The 14,137-nt window shown below is 37.7% G+C and overlaps 2 protein-coding genes across 2 annotated transcripts; one reads left to right on the top strand and one right to left on the bottom strand.

The window, feature by feature from the left end:
• Nucleotides 1–358: 358 nt before the first annotated feature.
• LOC117303058 (probable peptidyl-tRNA hydrolase) lies at nt 359–3,673 on the bottom strand. The gene is made up of 5 exons (XM_033787111.1): nt 3,447–3,673; nt 2,624–2,840; nt 2,330–2,429; nt 2,016–2,061; nt 359–1,452 (listed from the first exon to the last, which is right to left on the bottom strand). The coding sequence occupies exons 1-5, from the start codon at nt 3,579–3,581 to the stop codon at nt 1,282–1,284; spliced, it is 669 nt and encodes a 222-aa protein (XP_033643002.1). The 5' UTR covers nt 3,582–3,673; the 3' UTR covers nt 359–1,281.
• Nucleotides 3,674–3,805: 132 nt separating this feature from the next.
• Nucleotides 3,806–9,060, top strand: LOC117303056 (estradiol 17-beta-dehydrogenase 8-like). Its single transcript, XM_033787110.1, has 7 exons — nt 3,806–3,863; nt 4,681–5,012; nt 5,642–5,737; nt 6,300–6,385; nt 6,912–6,996; nt 7,972–8,089; nt 8,749–9,060. The coding sequence occupies exons 1-7, from the start codon at nt 3,818–3,820 to the stop codon at nt 8,763–8,765; spliced, it is 780 nt and encodes a 259-aa protein (XP_033643001.1). The 5' UTR covers nt 3,806–3,817; the 3' UTR covers nt 8,766–9,060.
• The last annotated feature ends 5,077 nt before the right edge of the window (nt 9,061–14,137 follow it).

Here is a 14,137-nt window from a genome sequence, read left to right as displayed (position 1 = left end):
TATTATTTTATCAATAGTAATGCAGCTCTATTGTTCAAATCCCTTGCAATATTCACTCTTTGCTTGGCACTAAAATTGCTTGATCACTTGATTCTTCTCACTTTAAAATGATCTTTGCATCAATGGAGCCTCCAACCTTTATCATTGCCAAGATTCTTTAAAAAAAAAACATTAACTCAAAATTAAGGTGTAGGCCTACTTGAAACAAGGTTTGTTGAAAGAAAAAAATAAATATAGCAACCCTTCTGGTTGCATCACTGAAGACCGTTACCCCAAAACAAATAACACAAAGAACAATCATTGAAGCCAAGAAGCCGAAACCCCAACACAAGAGACAAACTTTAAAATATTCATTTGATATTCATCATTTATTTAAAAAAAACAGCAGACAACACACTTACTTTTCTCATAATAAATAAACATTATTGTGCCTTGTTGCAATAATATATTGTTTACTGTCTGATAATGATTTATCATAGGCAAATGTTTCGGATTATAAAGTAAATTCTCTTTTCAAAATTGAACTTCTAAAGTCATTGCCCAATTAATTTCTCATGCTTTCACTTCTCCTGCCTTTTGCTTTGGGTGATTCCAATACTGTCATCTAAACAAAATGCAAGATTTCTGTTTTTTGTTTTGAACTCAGCAATGCAGCTTTTATGCCTCTTTTTCTTTCCTTGACTAAAATTTGACGATTCCTGAGAATCGATTGGTGGCCTGGTACCCCCCTTATTCCAGACCCTGAATTTAGGAGGTTTACAGACAACACATCACCAAAACTACAGGTTTACATACAACGTGGACTATTTCTTTCTTCCTTTCTTATTTGCTTCACATCTTTCAAGAAATTTGAAGGCTCAAGAAGATTTTGAGGAAATCCTGAAATCAGGAAAAATACTACACGTCTGTCTTTACAAGTGTCATTTTGAGATCATTGTAGCACCAACTACTTGGTATGAGGAACTTTGTCAACATCTTGCGACCAGATGTTTTGTTGAGAGACATTGGTGGAATAAATTCAACCAGAACAACCAGTAGTCAACCAGTAGTCAACCAGTAGTCAACCAGTAGTCAACCAGTAGTCAACCAGTAGTCAACCAGTTGTCCACCTTTATTCAACTAGAAAGGCAACCAGTAAACTAGTCACAATTTAATTCCTTGATGGATGGTAAACCGGTTCTCTCTCTGTGTTCATCACAGAGGCACATCAACAGATGACAAACAGGTCTTCTGTCTGGTCACCAGCTAATATATTTCAGCATTCATCTCCATCACTGTGTCTCACGTTTTGTCTGTCCTTTTTTTAACATGATTGAGTATTTTCATGGTTGATTCTTCCAGGATGTGTGGTAGGCGCTCCTTCTCAGACAGACTGAATCCACCCAGGACGTAGTCAATGACGGCATTCTGGTTGGTGGGACGGCCGATACCTATCCTTAGTCTTGGCATGATCTGAAAAAGAAACGAGGATAGAAGGTGTTATGGTCTCAACCCAAAGCTAGCAGAAACTTATCCCCGATGCAAATTTAACATCTCTAAGACCGTTGCGGTACCCGCTGCCAAAACATAGGATTCAAACTGCCTCTAGCTACCGGGCAACCTCGGTAGTCTAGAATTGCAAGGGTCGTAGGTTCGAATCCCACCCGAGTAACATGCCTGTGATATTTTTTCACAGGACTCGGGAAAGTACTGAGTATACAGTGCTAACCCACATCGGTGTATGGGTAAAAATCAAAATTAATAAACTTAGTACAAGTAAACTTATTTGGCAATTTGTGTATAAGGTGCATCAAACTACTAAAAAGCAAATTTTATCAGGTTCAAGATATTCCTGAATGAATCTCATTAGTCTTCGCTTCCTTTTTGGAAAGATACGTGAACCAGGGCGTTTCTTCCTTGTAAAGGGCACATCTATGAAGAAATTGTTAAGTTCTAATGAAACATTCTACTCAATCATGACAGGCAAAAACAATGAAAACCTTACTCTTTATACAACTGTGTTACTTTGCACTTACCTCTGTTCCTAATGCAGTTATTGAGGATTTCACACCATTGTGTCCACTGTTGAGGAAAAGAAAACACACTTAATTATAAAACATAAATTGTTACAAAATTTCAAAAACTTTAAAATAATTCTCGTCTGATCTAACATCCTTCGCTGGTTTTGCCTGGCAAAATGCTCAGGAGGCCACTGGCGCAATGAATTTCATTGCCCTGGTCTTTGCCTTGGTGCTCAGTCAAAAGACTTTAAAATTGTCCATTCGACGCGCCCTTTGCAAAATGAAAATGGCCTTGTCCTCTCAAAGATGAAATTGGATAGATATCTTACCCTGCACTCCCTCCTTCCTTGATACTGAGTTTCCCGAATGCACGATCCAGATCATCATGAACGAGATAAATATCCGAAGAGGCCACTTTGTACTTCCTTGCTGTGAAATTAAAATATAGGGAAAGATGATAATTAAAGAGTTAACATTTGTTGGTGTTTGACATTTAATAATTTTTTGAGTTTCTTAATGGGTTTTTTTGTAATCTTAAAATCGCTATAGGAAATATCATGTTGACTGATTGATTAATTAATGGAAATGACCAATGCCTTCAATTAATATATTTATATTAGTACCTGCTTTAATGACACTCCTTCCATTAATATTCATGAGAAGGCGTGGCTTCAACAAAATGAACCTCTGACAGCTATCCAATGTTGCTATGGCAACATCCCCCTGGCAGTCTCCATCTTTACTCCATGAAGCCTTGAGATGTCTGCAAAGTCTGTCGACTGCTGCCATGCCAACGCTGTGTCTTGTGTTAGGCATGGAGTGGTTGCCAAGACCAACGACCTAGATACAATAAACAAAATTCATTCAAAACTCAAAATCACATATTAAACACATGATAGGATTTGTTTTTAAGTGTTTTTAAAAACTCGACCCTGCCCCCACCTCCCCCCACCCCCTCCAGTAAAATAGTTGCGATTAATGGATTAATGGTAACCCTCCTTCCTACCGACTGTAGAATAGATTACAGAGAGCTATGACCTATAATGTATACGTATTATTGCAACCAAAGTAAAACACCCAACACCATACTCTGTTATCTGCTGGTTAAGTTAAGTTGTAGTAGTGCACCAGAGAAAAACTTCATTGAGTGGTGTTTGAAAAATTCTTATTTTGTTATATTAATAAATATTGAACAATAATATTTTATTTACAAATTTAAAAAAGTATTATTAACAAATATTACAATAATTGAAAGTTGAAATACAAATTACAAGTACATGACGTTTGCTCAGTCAGTGCTGTTTAGTAATCTGTGTTAACATGGATACTTCTTTTTGTTAATATAGGTATTATTATAATTGTTAAATATGACTTATTGACTTATTGACTATTTTATGAGACTTTGAATTTGATCACTTGTTTGTGGGCAGGTTAGTAAGTACTTACCATAATCTGCGAGCTGAATTCCATTTGTATTGCCGCCATCTTAGTCGCACCTCTCTGCCCAAAACCCTTCCTTGACAGTAACCTGAGTTTCTTAAATGAACTATTTGCGACAGTACAAGATCTTGATGCAATCATTGTGTAATATTCGCCCCCAAACACCCACACCAACGACTCTAGAGCTCTAGTCTAAACAATTAGATTACCGTTTGGTTAACCCGCCTTGTACATTGCAGATGGTAAAGTAATGATTGTGCAATCGCACCGGTACCTCTGGTCAGCGCCCAAGAAAAAATACTGCTTTCATTGAATGCCGTTTAGTCAGGATACCGCACATCTATTTTTAGACCATGAGTGTTTACCAAAAAAACAACATGGCGGCGGGGTTGCAACTTGCAGGGAAGGTGGCTATTGTTACGGGTGATTATTGCTGAGTTTAATTGTTTTTATGTGGTTTATTGATGCTTATGTAATCAAGACAATTAAGGCTTGAGAGTGTGTGTATGATTTCTTGTTTGTGAAACGATGACACATGTTTATTAAGAGATATTGAAACTATGTTTTTTAGAAAATATTACCGTGTGAAATCACCTTAACCAGTTATGGTATGCAGTTTGTTGTCAAGAGGGTTTAGGGAACACTTTTGTTTTGTGTAATTACCAGAGGTATATCCTCCATTTAAGATGCAATGTTTATAATATAAGCTCATTGTCCTTTGGATGCCCAACTCTGCAGCACTGTATGGCAGGCTGTGTCTGGTAATATTTACTGGAGAGGAAGTCAACTTAATTTAATACTAAATTATAAATACCCTGATCAAGGTTAGGGTTAGCTAGGCTCTGTCCTGTATTTTTGTGAGTATAATGTTAAGGAAATGTACAATTCCAGCCTTCAATATGGTATTTATATTTCAACAGTGAGTTGTACAGTACATAGTCAACCCTCCTACTGTTTGACTTTATTATCTATAGTCCACTTCCTTTTATAATGATAGATAGGGTTTCCTTCCAAATAGCTTTTAATTTTCTCTTTTTAAACAGCTTTATTCAGGTTTAAAACATCTTTGATTTGTTTTCAGATACAGAAAGATACTTATGGCCCGTGCGTTTATCTGAAAGTCTTTGGTTCTAGTCCACTCCAGTCAGTATTTCTCTCTGTCCAAACCCAAGTTTTAAAAAATCAATTTAACCCAGTCAGTTTGAAAATAGTTTAAAACAATTCCTTTTTCTCCTTGAAGGTGGAGGCAGTGGCATTGGCCGTGCCGTTTGTGAACTCTTCGCCAGACACGGAGCAAGTGTCGTCACCACAGACATTGATTTAGATCGAGCCAGAACCACCTTAGAATCTCTCAAGACCCCCGAAGATGCAGCATTCAACCACCAGTTCCACCAGGCGTTTGCGTTGGATGTCTCCAACAAAGTCATTGTTCGGAACCTGGTCAAGCATATTGCGGAACTGTATAAAGAGCCAGCGAGTGTTTTAGTCAACTGCGCTGGGATCACTAAGGATAAAATGATGCTGAAGATGGATGAGGAGAAGTTTGATGAAGTCATCAATATTAATTTAAAGGTATGAGAAACAAGACTACACTATCATGAAGGAGAATCTGATCAGGCGGTTAGCCCAGGTTGGACTCCCCCGTTGCTTACAACGTGACGGAGTCCAGGGTATATAAACGGTCCCGTACCACCGCAAAAACTTTTACGCCATACATTTTTTATATTTTGCCTTATTGAGGAAGCTGAACCTTTGTTCCTTGTAGCTGGAAATCCAAGGAGGCCAGTTTGAAAATTGTTGAATTTTCCAGTATGTTAATATTTTGTGAAAAGAGAATTGAAATTGACGTCTCCCACAGCCGTGTCCTGAACAGACTTGCTTGTAAACACTTTCTTGAATTGATCACTACCGTCCTCTAGTAGCGGATGGATAGAATTGATTTCCAGTCTGAGATGACTGTGTCTGTAGAACCTTGACACATGTTGCAGGCCTGATACTTCATGGAGACACTGGAGGCATTTCATTTCCCCATGTTATTACTTTGGTGCCAAGATAAATTTACAATTTCCATATTTCCTTTACTCTCAATGTTTTAATTCCCCCCAAAATGGCAAGGTCTTTTAGCACTGGGTACTTTTCAGATGCGAAAGTTTATCTATGCATATCGTTGTTATGATGTAATTTTTTGTCTTATGTTTCAGGGAACGTTTTTAGTTACGCAAGCTGTGAGCCAGGAGATGATTGACCATAGGACCAAAGAGGGCGCTATTGTAAATATTGCAAGTATTGTAGGAAAGGTACGTCAGATCAAACCATCTATAAAAAAATATAAATAAATTATTTTTTTCCTAACTCCGTTTAGAAAATAGAAAAAGCTATTGCAGTCTGCTTACCAACCAAAATGACCTATGATAAAATTGCAAAACAAAAATTAATTGCCTGACATTTCAATCCAAGCAGAGTGTTTTTACACTTTGAGAAAGATTCTGCTGGGGTTTGAAAAAAATTTTGTTGCAGAAAACTCTTTTAACGCAGCCATGATGGCAAAAAGTGTAAGTAAATTTCGCCCAAAATTCCTTTTCCAGAGATTTGAGGGAAAACTTCTTTTTTATTAAACTAAATAGGATGACTAAATGTAACTGTCCACAGAAGAATATTGCTATACTGAATACCTCTGGTAGTGCTGGGAGATTTAACATGGATGTGACATGTCACAGGTAATGGCAATTTACATTTGCACGATGGGTGAATTTCGACATACTTATCAGTAATAATTCAATTAATGGTTCAATTAGGCCTTTGTGTGGGAGGTCTAAATACAAATGACCATCTCTCTCTCTTTGGTTATTGTTTTATTAGTCAGGTAATATCGGACAGTGTAATTATGCGGCATCCAAGGCTGGCGTGGTTGCGTTCACTCAAACAACAGCAAAGGAGCTTGCCAGGTAATCTCAAAATGGATTTATTCATACATGAGTTTTACTACTGCAAATTATTTAATAGATGTTAAATTTGCATCGGGGATCAGGAATATTCATTTTGGTTTTACCCATATACACTGATGTGTGCTAGCGTGTTTTTGTTCACCAAGCTTAGGAAAGTACAGAGTAATCGGTGCTTACACATATCGGTGTACAGTAATGGATAAAACCAAAATGAATGAAGAGTTTTATTCTTGAAAAGCAACGAACTCAAAAGGACGGGACGGAGTATACTGTCTGAAAAAGTGAGTCCATCAGTTCTTTTCAGGACTACCAGTCACTTGAATAAGATCTAACTACCTTTGGGGCCTTTCTCAAAGCTCGACTTGGGCTCAGCTGACTACGTACACAGTGGAAACAAAGCAAGCTGTGGTTCAAACATCAGCAGGCAGAGTTGGAGCCAAAGCTAAGGTTTGAGAAAAGCGCTAGTTGTCTCCACAAATTTGTTTAACCGATGTCAATGTTTGATTGTTCATTCTTCTACTTTTAGGTTTGGTATCCGTTGTAATGTGGTTCTTCCAGGTTTTATCAAGACTCCAATGACTGATGCCATTCCAGAAAATGTCCGTAGTCAGGTAGGGTTTAAGGTTCTATACATCTTGGATTGGTCCTGTGTGTTGTGTAACGCATGTAACACTTATCAAAAAGAGAAGGGGTCCCCCCGGTGTTTCTGGTTTGGTTGGCCCCAATTGCGCCACAGCACCTTGTAAACAATTTTATGGTGCTATGTTAAAGGCAGTCCCCCAGTGTAGTGGGGAGAGGTTGATAGTATAAAACATTGTGAGAAACTGCTCCCTCTTAAGTGATGTAGTTTTTGAAAATGAAGTAATTTTCCACGAATTTGATTTCAAGACCTCAGGTTTAGAATTTGAGGTCTTGAAATCGAGCATCTGAAAGCACACAACACAATGACAAGGGTGTTTTTTCTTTCACTATTATCTCGCAACTTTGACGACCAATTGAGCTTAAATTTCCACAGGTTTATTTTATGCATATATTGGGATACACTCTAAATGTGAAGACTGGTCTTTGACAACTGCCAATAGTGTCCAGAGTCTTAATTCCATAATACCTTGTAGGAAAATACTGAATGTTGAAGCGCCTTGAGCGTCACAGAGTGAGCACTGTGAGAGCAGCCACTATTATTATCGTTGTTGCTATACTCTCCATTGATGCTGCCATGAAGAGGATGGGTGCTTGTGCTGTCCAGATTTTCAGTTTGTCCCAAGGGAGATTGGAAGCTCCATCCCTCTTATAGCTGGCAGTGCTTCTCTCTTGAACCCTTGCAGATTTGTTGCAAATTTGTTGTTGCAACTGGTAGTGACAAGAACCATCTCTACCCTCACAGTGGCACAGGTTTTCAGTGTGTCCTGAGGGAGATTGGAAGCTCCATCCCTCTTATAGCTGGCAGTGCTTCTCTCTTGAACCCTTGCAGATTTGTTGCAAATTTGTTGTTGCAACTGGTAGTGACAAGAACCATCTCTACCCTCACAGTGGCACAGGTTCCCTTTACACCTAGTAAAGGTGTTTTTTCTCTTGTTTTATTGTAGATTGAGCAGTTTATACCCTTACAACGGCAGGGAGAACCTTCAGAGGTAGCCGAGGCGTGTTTATTCCTTGCTTCCAAACAGAGTAGTTATATGACGGGGTCTCAGTTAGAAATCACAGGTGAGAAAAGCAACAGAAAGAGTAAACGCTAAAGCCTGGTTCATTCCTCCTGCGAGTGCAAATACAAATTTTGACGTCACAAATCCGCAACGAATAATTCGCATCAGTTTACTTGTAGGCATTTCCTGAGAATCATTCGCTTTGAAAACAGCCCCGCGACGTCAAGATATGCAGGAAGTATGAACCTGGCTCAACAGTCCCAAATCGTTCTATATCCACGAAGGATTCCAAGGGACAGTTTGGGGCATTAGATCTTTGCTAATCACAGTGTCAGACATTTTATCTTTATCAAAGTCTTAGCAATTTGGTTTGGATCGTGATAGGAGAAGAGGACATGGATTTAGGCTACTTGAAACCAAACTGCTTATAGGGCACTATATGTAAAAAAAATCACAGAACATGAACAAGTGACCACAAAGCTCAGTTTAAATACTTTATTTATTTATTTACGACACCTGTTATGTAACAACATATAACATATAACACCATCAAAATTTTTAAACAGGAAAGACACCATGGTCTCCTATTAAATTTAGCAAATCAGTTTTCTGTTGCAAGATATTCTTACATGCTGAAATGAATTCAGTCCAGTTTGCTTAAGATCTGAGTGCATTTTTCTACCGGTTTGGAAAATTAACATCCGACTTTTTCTTCCATAGGTGGGCTTTCGATGTGATTACTGGGCTCCATGATCCAGTAGTGAAGACCTGTAAGTTGCGCACCTGTTCCTTGGTTCGAATCCCTCCCGAGTGATATGCCTTTGGATATTTTTAACAGAACTAAGTATTGTACTGAGAATACCTAAAGCGCAAGTGGAATACGGAAAAATATAGCGCTTCTGCGTCCCAAATCCATGAGACCAAAGGCTATATTTTTTCGCATTTCCACGAGCACGCGTTTGATAACGTATTTATCTTCAAGCAAACTTGGCGCGTGACATAGAACACACGGGACGCAGGTAGTGATATTACACAAGGCTATAGCCTTGTGACTTTTGTGAAATTTGAAAAAGTCCCAAGGCCTTGTGAATGTTTCGGCAAAATTTGAAAAGTTCACAAGGCAAAATTCACAAGGCTAATTTTGCTTGAACAAAATCTACAAGGCTCCAGCCTTGTGCACTTGTCAAATTTTGGCGAAAAAGTCTACACGGTTATAGTCTATAATGCCTTGTGAAGGCCTACTTGTCAAATTTGTTTTCAGTTTTTGGCTCAAATTGGTTATAAATACTGTTGGTATAGAGTTGTTAAAGTTAAATAAAGCTAAAGTTAATTTGTGCAAAGAGTTAGTCAGAGTGACGACCAGGCGTTCAGGGGACTCAAAGTCTGATCGAAACCAGCGTGGTGATCACCCATTAGAACCCTTAAGGGACTTGCAGTCCCGGTCCCTCCTTTACTCTCCCACACGGAATATCTTCATCCACACCTAATTTGGGGATAGACATGACGGACCCCAATCCATTACTGGTACAAGCAGTAAAAGTCATGTCCCTCTTGGTACGGGTAGGATTCGAACCGGTGTACCAGCTCTGGATAGCACGCAATTGAACTATCCAGTGCACCGTGTCGCCACAGTGCCTGTTGGTGTTTGGAGATGATTTTTATACTACTTAAATAACTCACTCACTGCGTCCAAGCAAAAAAGAAAAAAGCACACACGGGAGTTGAACCCGGGTCCCGTAGGTCCCGTAGCTCCCAGTGAATTTTTCGGCAAAATTTGAAAAGTTCACAAGGCTATGTAGCCTTGTGAGTTTTGTGAAATTTTAAAAGTTCACAAGGCAAAACTCACAAGGCTAATTTTGCTTGAACAAAATCTACAAGGCTAATTTGTGGATAGACATGACGGACCCCAATCCATTACTGGTGCAAGCAGTAAAAGTCATGTCCCTCTTGGTACGGGCGGGATTCGAACCAGTGTACCAGCTCTGGATAGCACGCAATTGAACTATCCAGTCTAACTTAGGACCAGTCCTATCTCTTAGCATTGCCTAGGACTAGTCCTAAGTTAGGACTACCTTTGTAAAATCCACCCCAGGCCTATTTGTACTTTTTTTCTATTTGTGCTGTAGATTTCAATGTTAGATTGATCTAAAATGTGCCAGGTGGTAATTTTGTTTTATAAATTATTAATTGATACATTTAAATAACTGCTACATAGTATGGGTGGTTATCAAGTTTTTGTTTATAAAATGGACCCACAAATGAGTTCAAACAAGTTTACAAGTAAAACAAAAAAACTAGCAATCTAGAATTATTTTTTTCTTCTGGAGAGTGTTAAACCAGATATCAAGTTCACTTTTAAATCATGCGTAACACTTTTCATACCAGATTATATGATATGTTTGTACTATACTTACGCTTGTTATGTATCTTTCATTCTGTCTGCACCAATGCATAGTTTAAAAAAATCAAAGAAAATAATATAGAACTGTCATTTCTTCTTGAGAATGTGAAACCACAAATGAGATTCTAGTATAAATCATGTGTCACTCTTTATGTACCAATTTAAACAAAACATGTACTATTAGTTATATAAAGTGAGCAGCTGTTTCTACTAATATTGTAAGTTTATCAATTGTAAGTTTATCAACTGCAAGTATGTCATAGATTCTATGTCTATTAATAACCACTCAATTGAGATTTTCAGTCTTTGTTGTTGCCTCCAAGATTATTTAATGTCTGTACTTACTTTTCATTTACAAGGGTTTTGGTCTTGAATTTTTCATCAACATCTAGCTGTTTTCATCGAAATCATCAGTTTTATCAAATTTAGCATGAAAAGCTGTACAAGGCTCTAGCCTTGTTTACTATGCCTGAAAAATTTGCTCAGTTCACAAGGCTAGAGCCTTGTACACTTTTTCGGCAACGCCTTGTGCACTTTTTCGGCAAAATTTGACAAGTTCACAAAGCTGTAATAGCCTTCACAAGGCTTTGCGACTTTTTCGGCAAAATTAGAAAGGTTCACCAGGCCTTTTGACTTTTTTCAGCAAAAATTGAAAGTTCACAAGGCTATAATAGCCTTGTACACTTTTCCAGCAAAATTTGCCAAGTTCACAAGGCTTTGTACACCTTTTCGGCAAAATTTGAAGTTAACTAGTGAACACTTATTCAAGCAAAAGTTGACAAGTTCACAAGCCAATAGCCCCATAGACTTGTTCAAGCAAAATTTGACAAGTTCACAAGGCCTTATAGACTGTTTCAAGCCAAATTTGACAAGTTCACAGGGCTATATAAATAGCCTTATAGAATTTTTCAAGCAAAATTTGACAAGTTCACAAGCTTGCAAGGCAAAGCTTGTCAAATTTTGCCGAAAAATGATACAAGGCTATAGCTAACATTTGATAAACGCTCGACTTGCCTCGTGATTTTTTCAATTTTGCACAACAAGAAATTCCCATTAACCTAAATCTCTGAATTCTACTCACTTTTGTCAGCTGTAGGCCTCAATGATGTAGTTGTCATATAAACATTCACCCTGGAACCCACTTCCCCAAAACCAGTGATCTTGACCCACACGCCTACTGCTGGTGATACAGAACAATCCTCCTTTTTAACCGTTTGTCAAGATTATAATGGCAAGTTTTGTTGACTCAAAACACTGTTTCCGCGAATCACACACAACAACATCAAATTCCGTCTATATTGGCGTGTTTAATTTCGTTGTTGTATTATTAATATTATTGTTTAGGTATTTACTATTCATCGACTTTTTCAACTGGTTTCGTGGCTAGTCCAAGAACGTGTCAGACTGGGAGCTACGGGACCCCGGTTCAACTACCGTGTGTGCTTTTTTCTTTTTTGCTTGGACGCAGTGAGTGAATTATTTAAGTAGTATAAAAATCATCTCCAAATACCAACGGGCACTGTGGCGACACGGTGCACTGGATAGTTCAATTGCGTGCTATCCAGAGCTGGTACACCGGTTCGAATCCTACCCGTACCAAGAGGGACATGACTTTTACTGCTTGCACCAGTAATGGATTGGGGTCCGTCATGTCTATCCCCAAATTAGGTGTGGATGAAGATATTCCGTGTGGGAGAGTAAAGGAGGGACCGGGACTGCAAGTCCCTTAAGGGTTCTAATGGGTGATCACCACGCTGGTTTCGATCAGACTTTGAGTCCCCTGAATGCCTGGTCGTCACTCTGACTAACTCTTTGCACAAATTTACTTTAACTTTATTTAACTTTAACAACTATATACCAACAATATTTATAACCAATTTGAGCCACAAACTGAATTTATTTTTGACAAGTGGGCCTACACAAGGCCTTCCGGGCAAAATTTGAAAAGTTCACAAGGCTTATAGCCTTGTGAATTTTTCGGCAAATTAATTTGAAAGCCTTGTGAATTTTTCTGCAAAATTTGAAAAGATCACAAGGCTATAAGCCTTGTGACTTTTTCGGCAAAATTTGAAAATTTTTCGGCAAAATTTGAAAAGTTCACAAGGCTATATAGCCTTGTGACTTTTTCGGCAAAATTTGAAAAGTTCACAAGGCTATAAGCCTTGTGACTTTTTCGGCAAAATTTGAAAATTTTTCGGCAAAATTTGAAAAGTTAACAAGGCTATAGCCTTGTGACTTTTGTGAAATTTGAAAAATCACAAGGCTATTGCCTTGTGACTTTTGTAAAATTTGAAAAGTTCACAAGGCTATAGCCTTGTGACTTTTTCGGCAAAATTCACAAGGCTATAGCCTTGTGACTTTTTCGGCAAAATTTGAAAATTTTCGGCAAAATTTAAAAAGTTCACAAGGCTATAGCCTTGTGACTTTTTCGGCAAAATTTGAAAATTTTTCGGCACAATTTGAAAATTTCACAAGGCCTTGTGACTTTTTCGGCAAAATTTGAAAATTTTTCGGCAAAATTTGAAAAGTTCACAAGGCCTTGTGACTTTTGTGAAATTTGAAAAATCACAAGGCTATTATAGCCTTGTGACTTTTGTGAAATTTGAAAAGTTCACAAGGCTATAGCCTTGTGAATTTTTCGGCAAAATTTGAAAAGTTTACAAGGCTTGTGAATTTTTCGGCAAAATTTGAAAAGTTTACAAGGCTATGTGAATTTTTCGGCAAAATTTGAAAAGTTCACAAGGCTATGTGAATTTTTCGGCAAAATTTGAAAAGTTCACAAGGCCTTGTGACTTTTGTGAAATTTGAAAAGTTCACAAGGCTATAGCCTTGTGACTTTTTCGGCAAAAATTGAAAAGTTCACAAGGCTATAAGCCTTGTGACTTTTTCGGCAAAATTTGAAAAATTTTCGGGAAAATTTGAAAAGTTCACAAGGCTATTATAGCCTTGTGAATTTTTCGGCAAAATTTGAAAATTCACAAGGCTATAGCCTTGTGACTTTTTCGGCAAAATTTAAAAATTTGAAAATTTGAAAACATTTGTGAAATTTGAAAAGTTTATAAGGCTATAGCCTTGTGAATTTTTCGGCAAAATTTGAAAAGTTCACAAGGCTATAGCCTTGTGACTTTTTCGGCAAAATTTGAAAATTTTTCGGCTAAATTTAAAAAGTTCACAAAGCCTTGTGACTTTTGTGAAATTTGAAAAATCACAAGGCTATAGCCTTGTGACTTTTGTGAAATTTGAAAAGTTCACAAGGCTATAGCCTTGTGAATTTTTCGGCAAAATTTGAAAAGTTCACAAGGCTATAGCCTTGTGACTTTTGTAAAATTTGAAAAGTTCACAAGGCTTGTGACTTTTTCGGCAAAATTTGAAAAGTTCACAAGGCGTGACTTTTTCGGCAAAATTTGAAAATTTTCGGCAAAATTTGAAAAGTTTACAAGGCTATGTGAATTTTTCGGCAAAATTTGAAAAGTTCACAAGGCTATAGCCTTGTGACTTTTTCGGCAAAATTTGAAAAGTTCACAAGGCCTTGTGACTTTTGTGAAATTTGAAAAATCACAAGGCTATAGCCTTGTGACTTTTGTGAAATTTGAAAAGTTCACAAGGCTATAGCCTTGTGACTTTTTCGGCAAAATTTGAAAAGTTCACAAGGCCTTGTGACTTTTGTGAAATTTGAAAAATCACAAGGCTATAGCCTTGTGACTTTTG

The sequence above is a fragment of the Asterias rubens genome, chromosome 19 (genome assembly GCF_902459465.1).
Source record: "Asterias rubens chromosome 19, eAstRub1.3, whole genome shotgun sequence".
NCBI lineage: Eukaryota > Metazoa > Echinodermata > Asteroidea > Forcipulatida > Asteriidae > Asterias > Asterias rubens.
Note: the sequence above shows the minus strand (reverse complement) of the source record. Positions and strands in the feature narration are given on the sequence as shown.

Excerpts from the sequence above, each read along its gene's own strand:
- LOC117303058 (XM_033787111.1), bottom strand. The coding sequence starts at position 3,581 with ATGATTGCATCAAGATCTTGTACTGTCGCAAATAGTTCATTTAAGAAA. Across the intron at positions 2,841-3,446 it reads AATTCAGCTCGCAGATTATG|GTCGTTGGTCTTGGCAACCA; the intron begins GTAAGTACTTAC and ends TATTGTATCTAG. Across the intron at positions 2,430-2,623 it reads AAGGAGTGTCATTAAAGCAG|CAAGGAAGTACAAAGTGGCC; the intron begins GTACTAATATAA and ends TTAATTTCACAG.
- LOC117303056 (XM_033787110.1), top strand. The coding sequence starts at position 3,818 with ATGGCGGCGGGGTTGCAACTTGCAGGGAAGGTGGCTATTGTTACGG. Across the intron at positions 6,386-6,911 it reads ACAGCAAAGGAGCTTGCCAG|GTTTGGTATCCGTTGTAATG; the intron begins GTAATCTCAAAA and ends TTCTACTTTTAG. Across the intron at positions 6,997-7,971 it reads CAGAAAATGTCCGTAGTCAG|ATTGAGCAGTTTATACCCTT; the intron begins GTAGGGTTTAAG and ends GTTTTATTGTAG.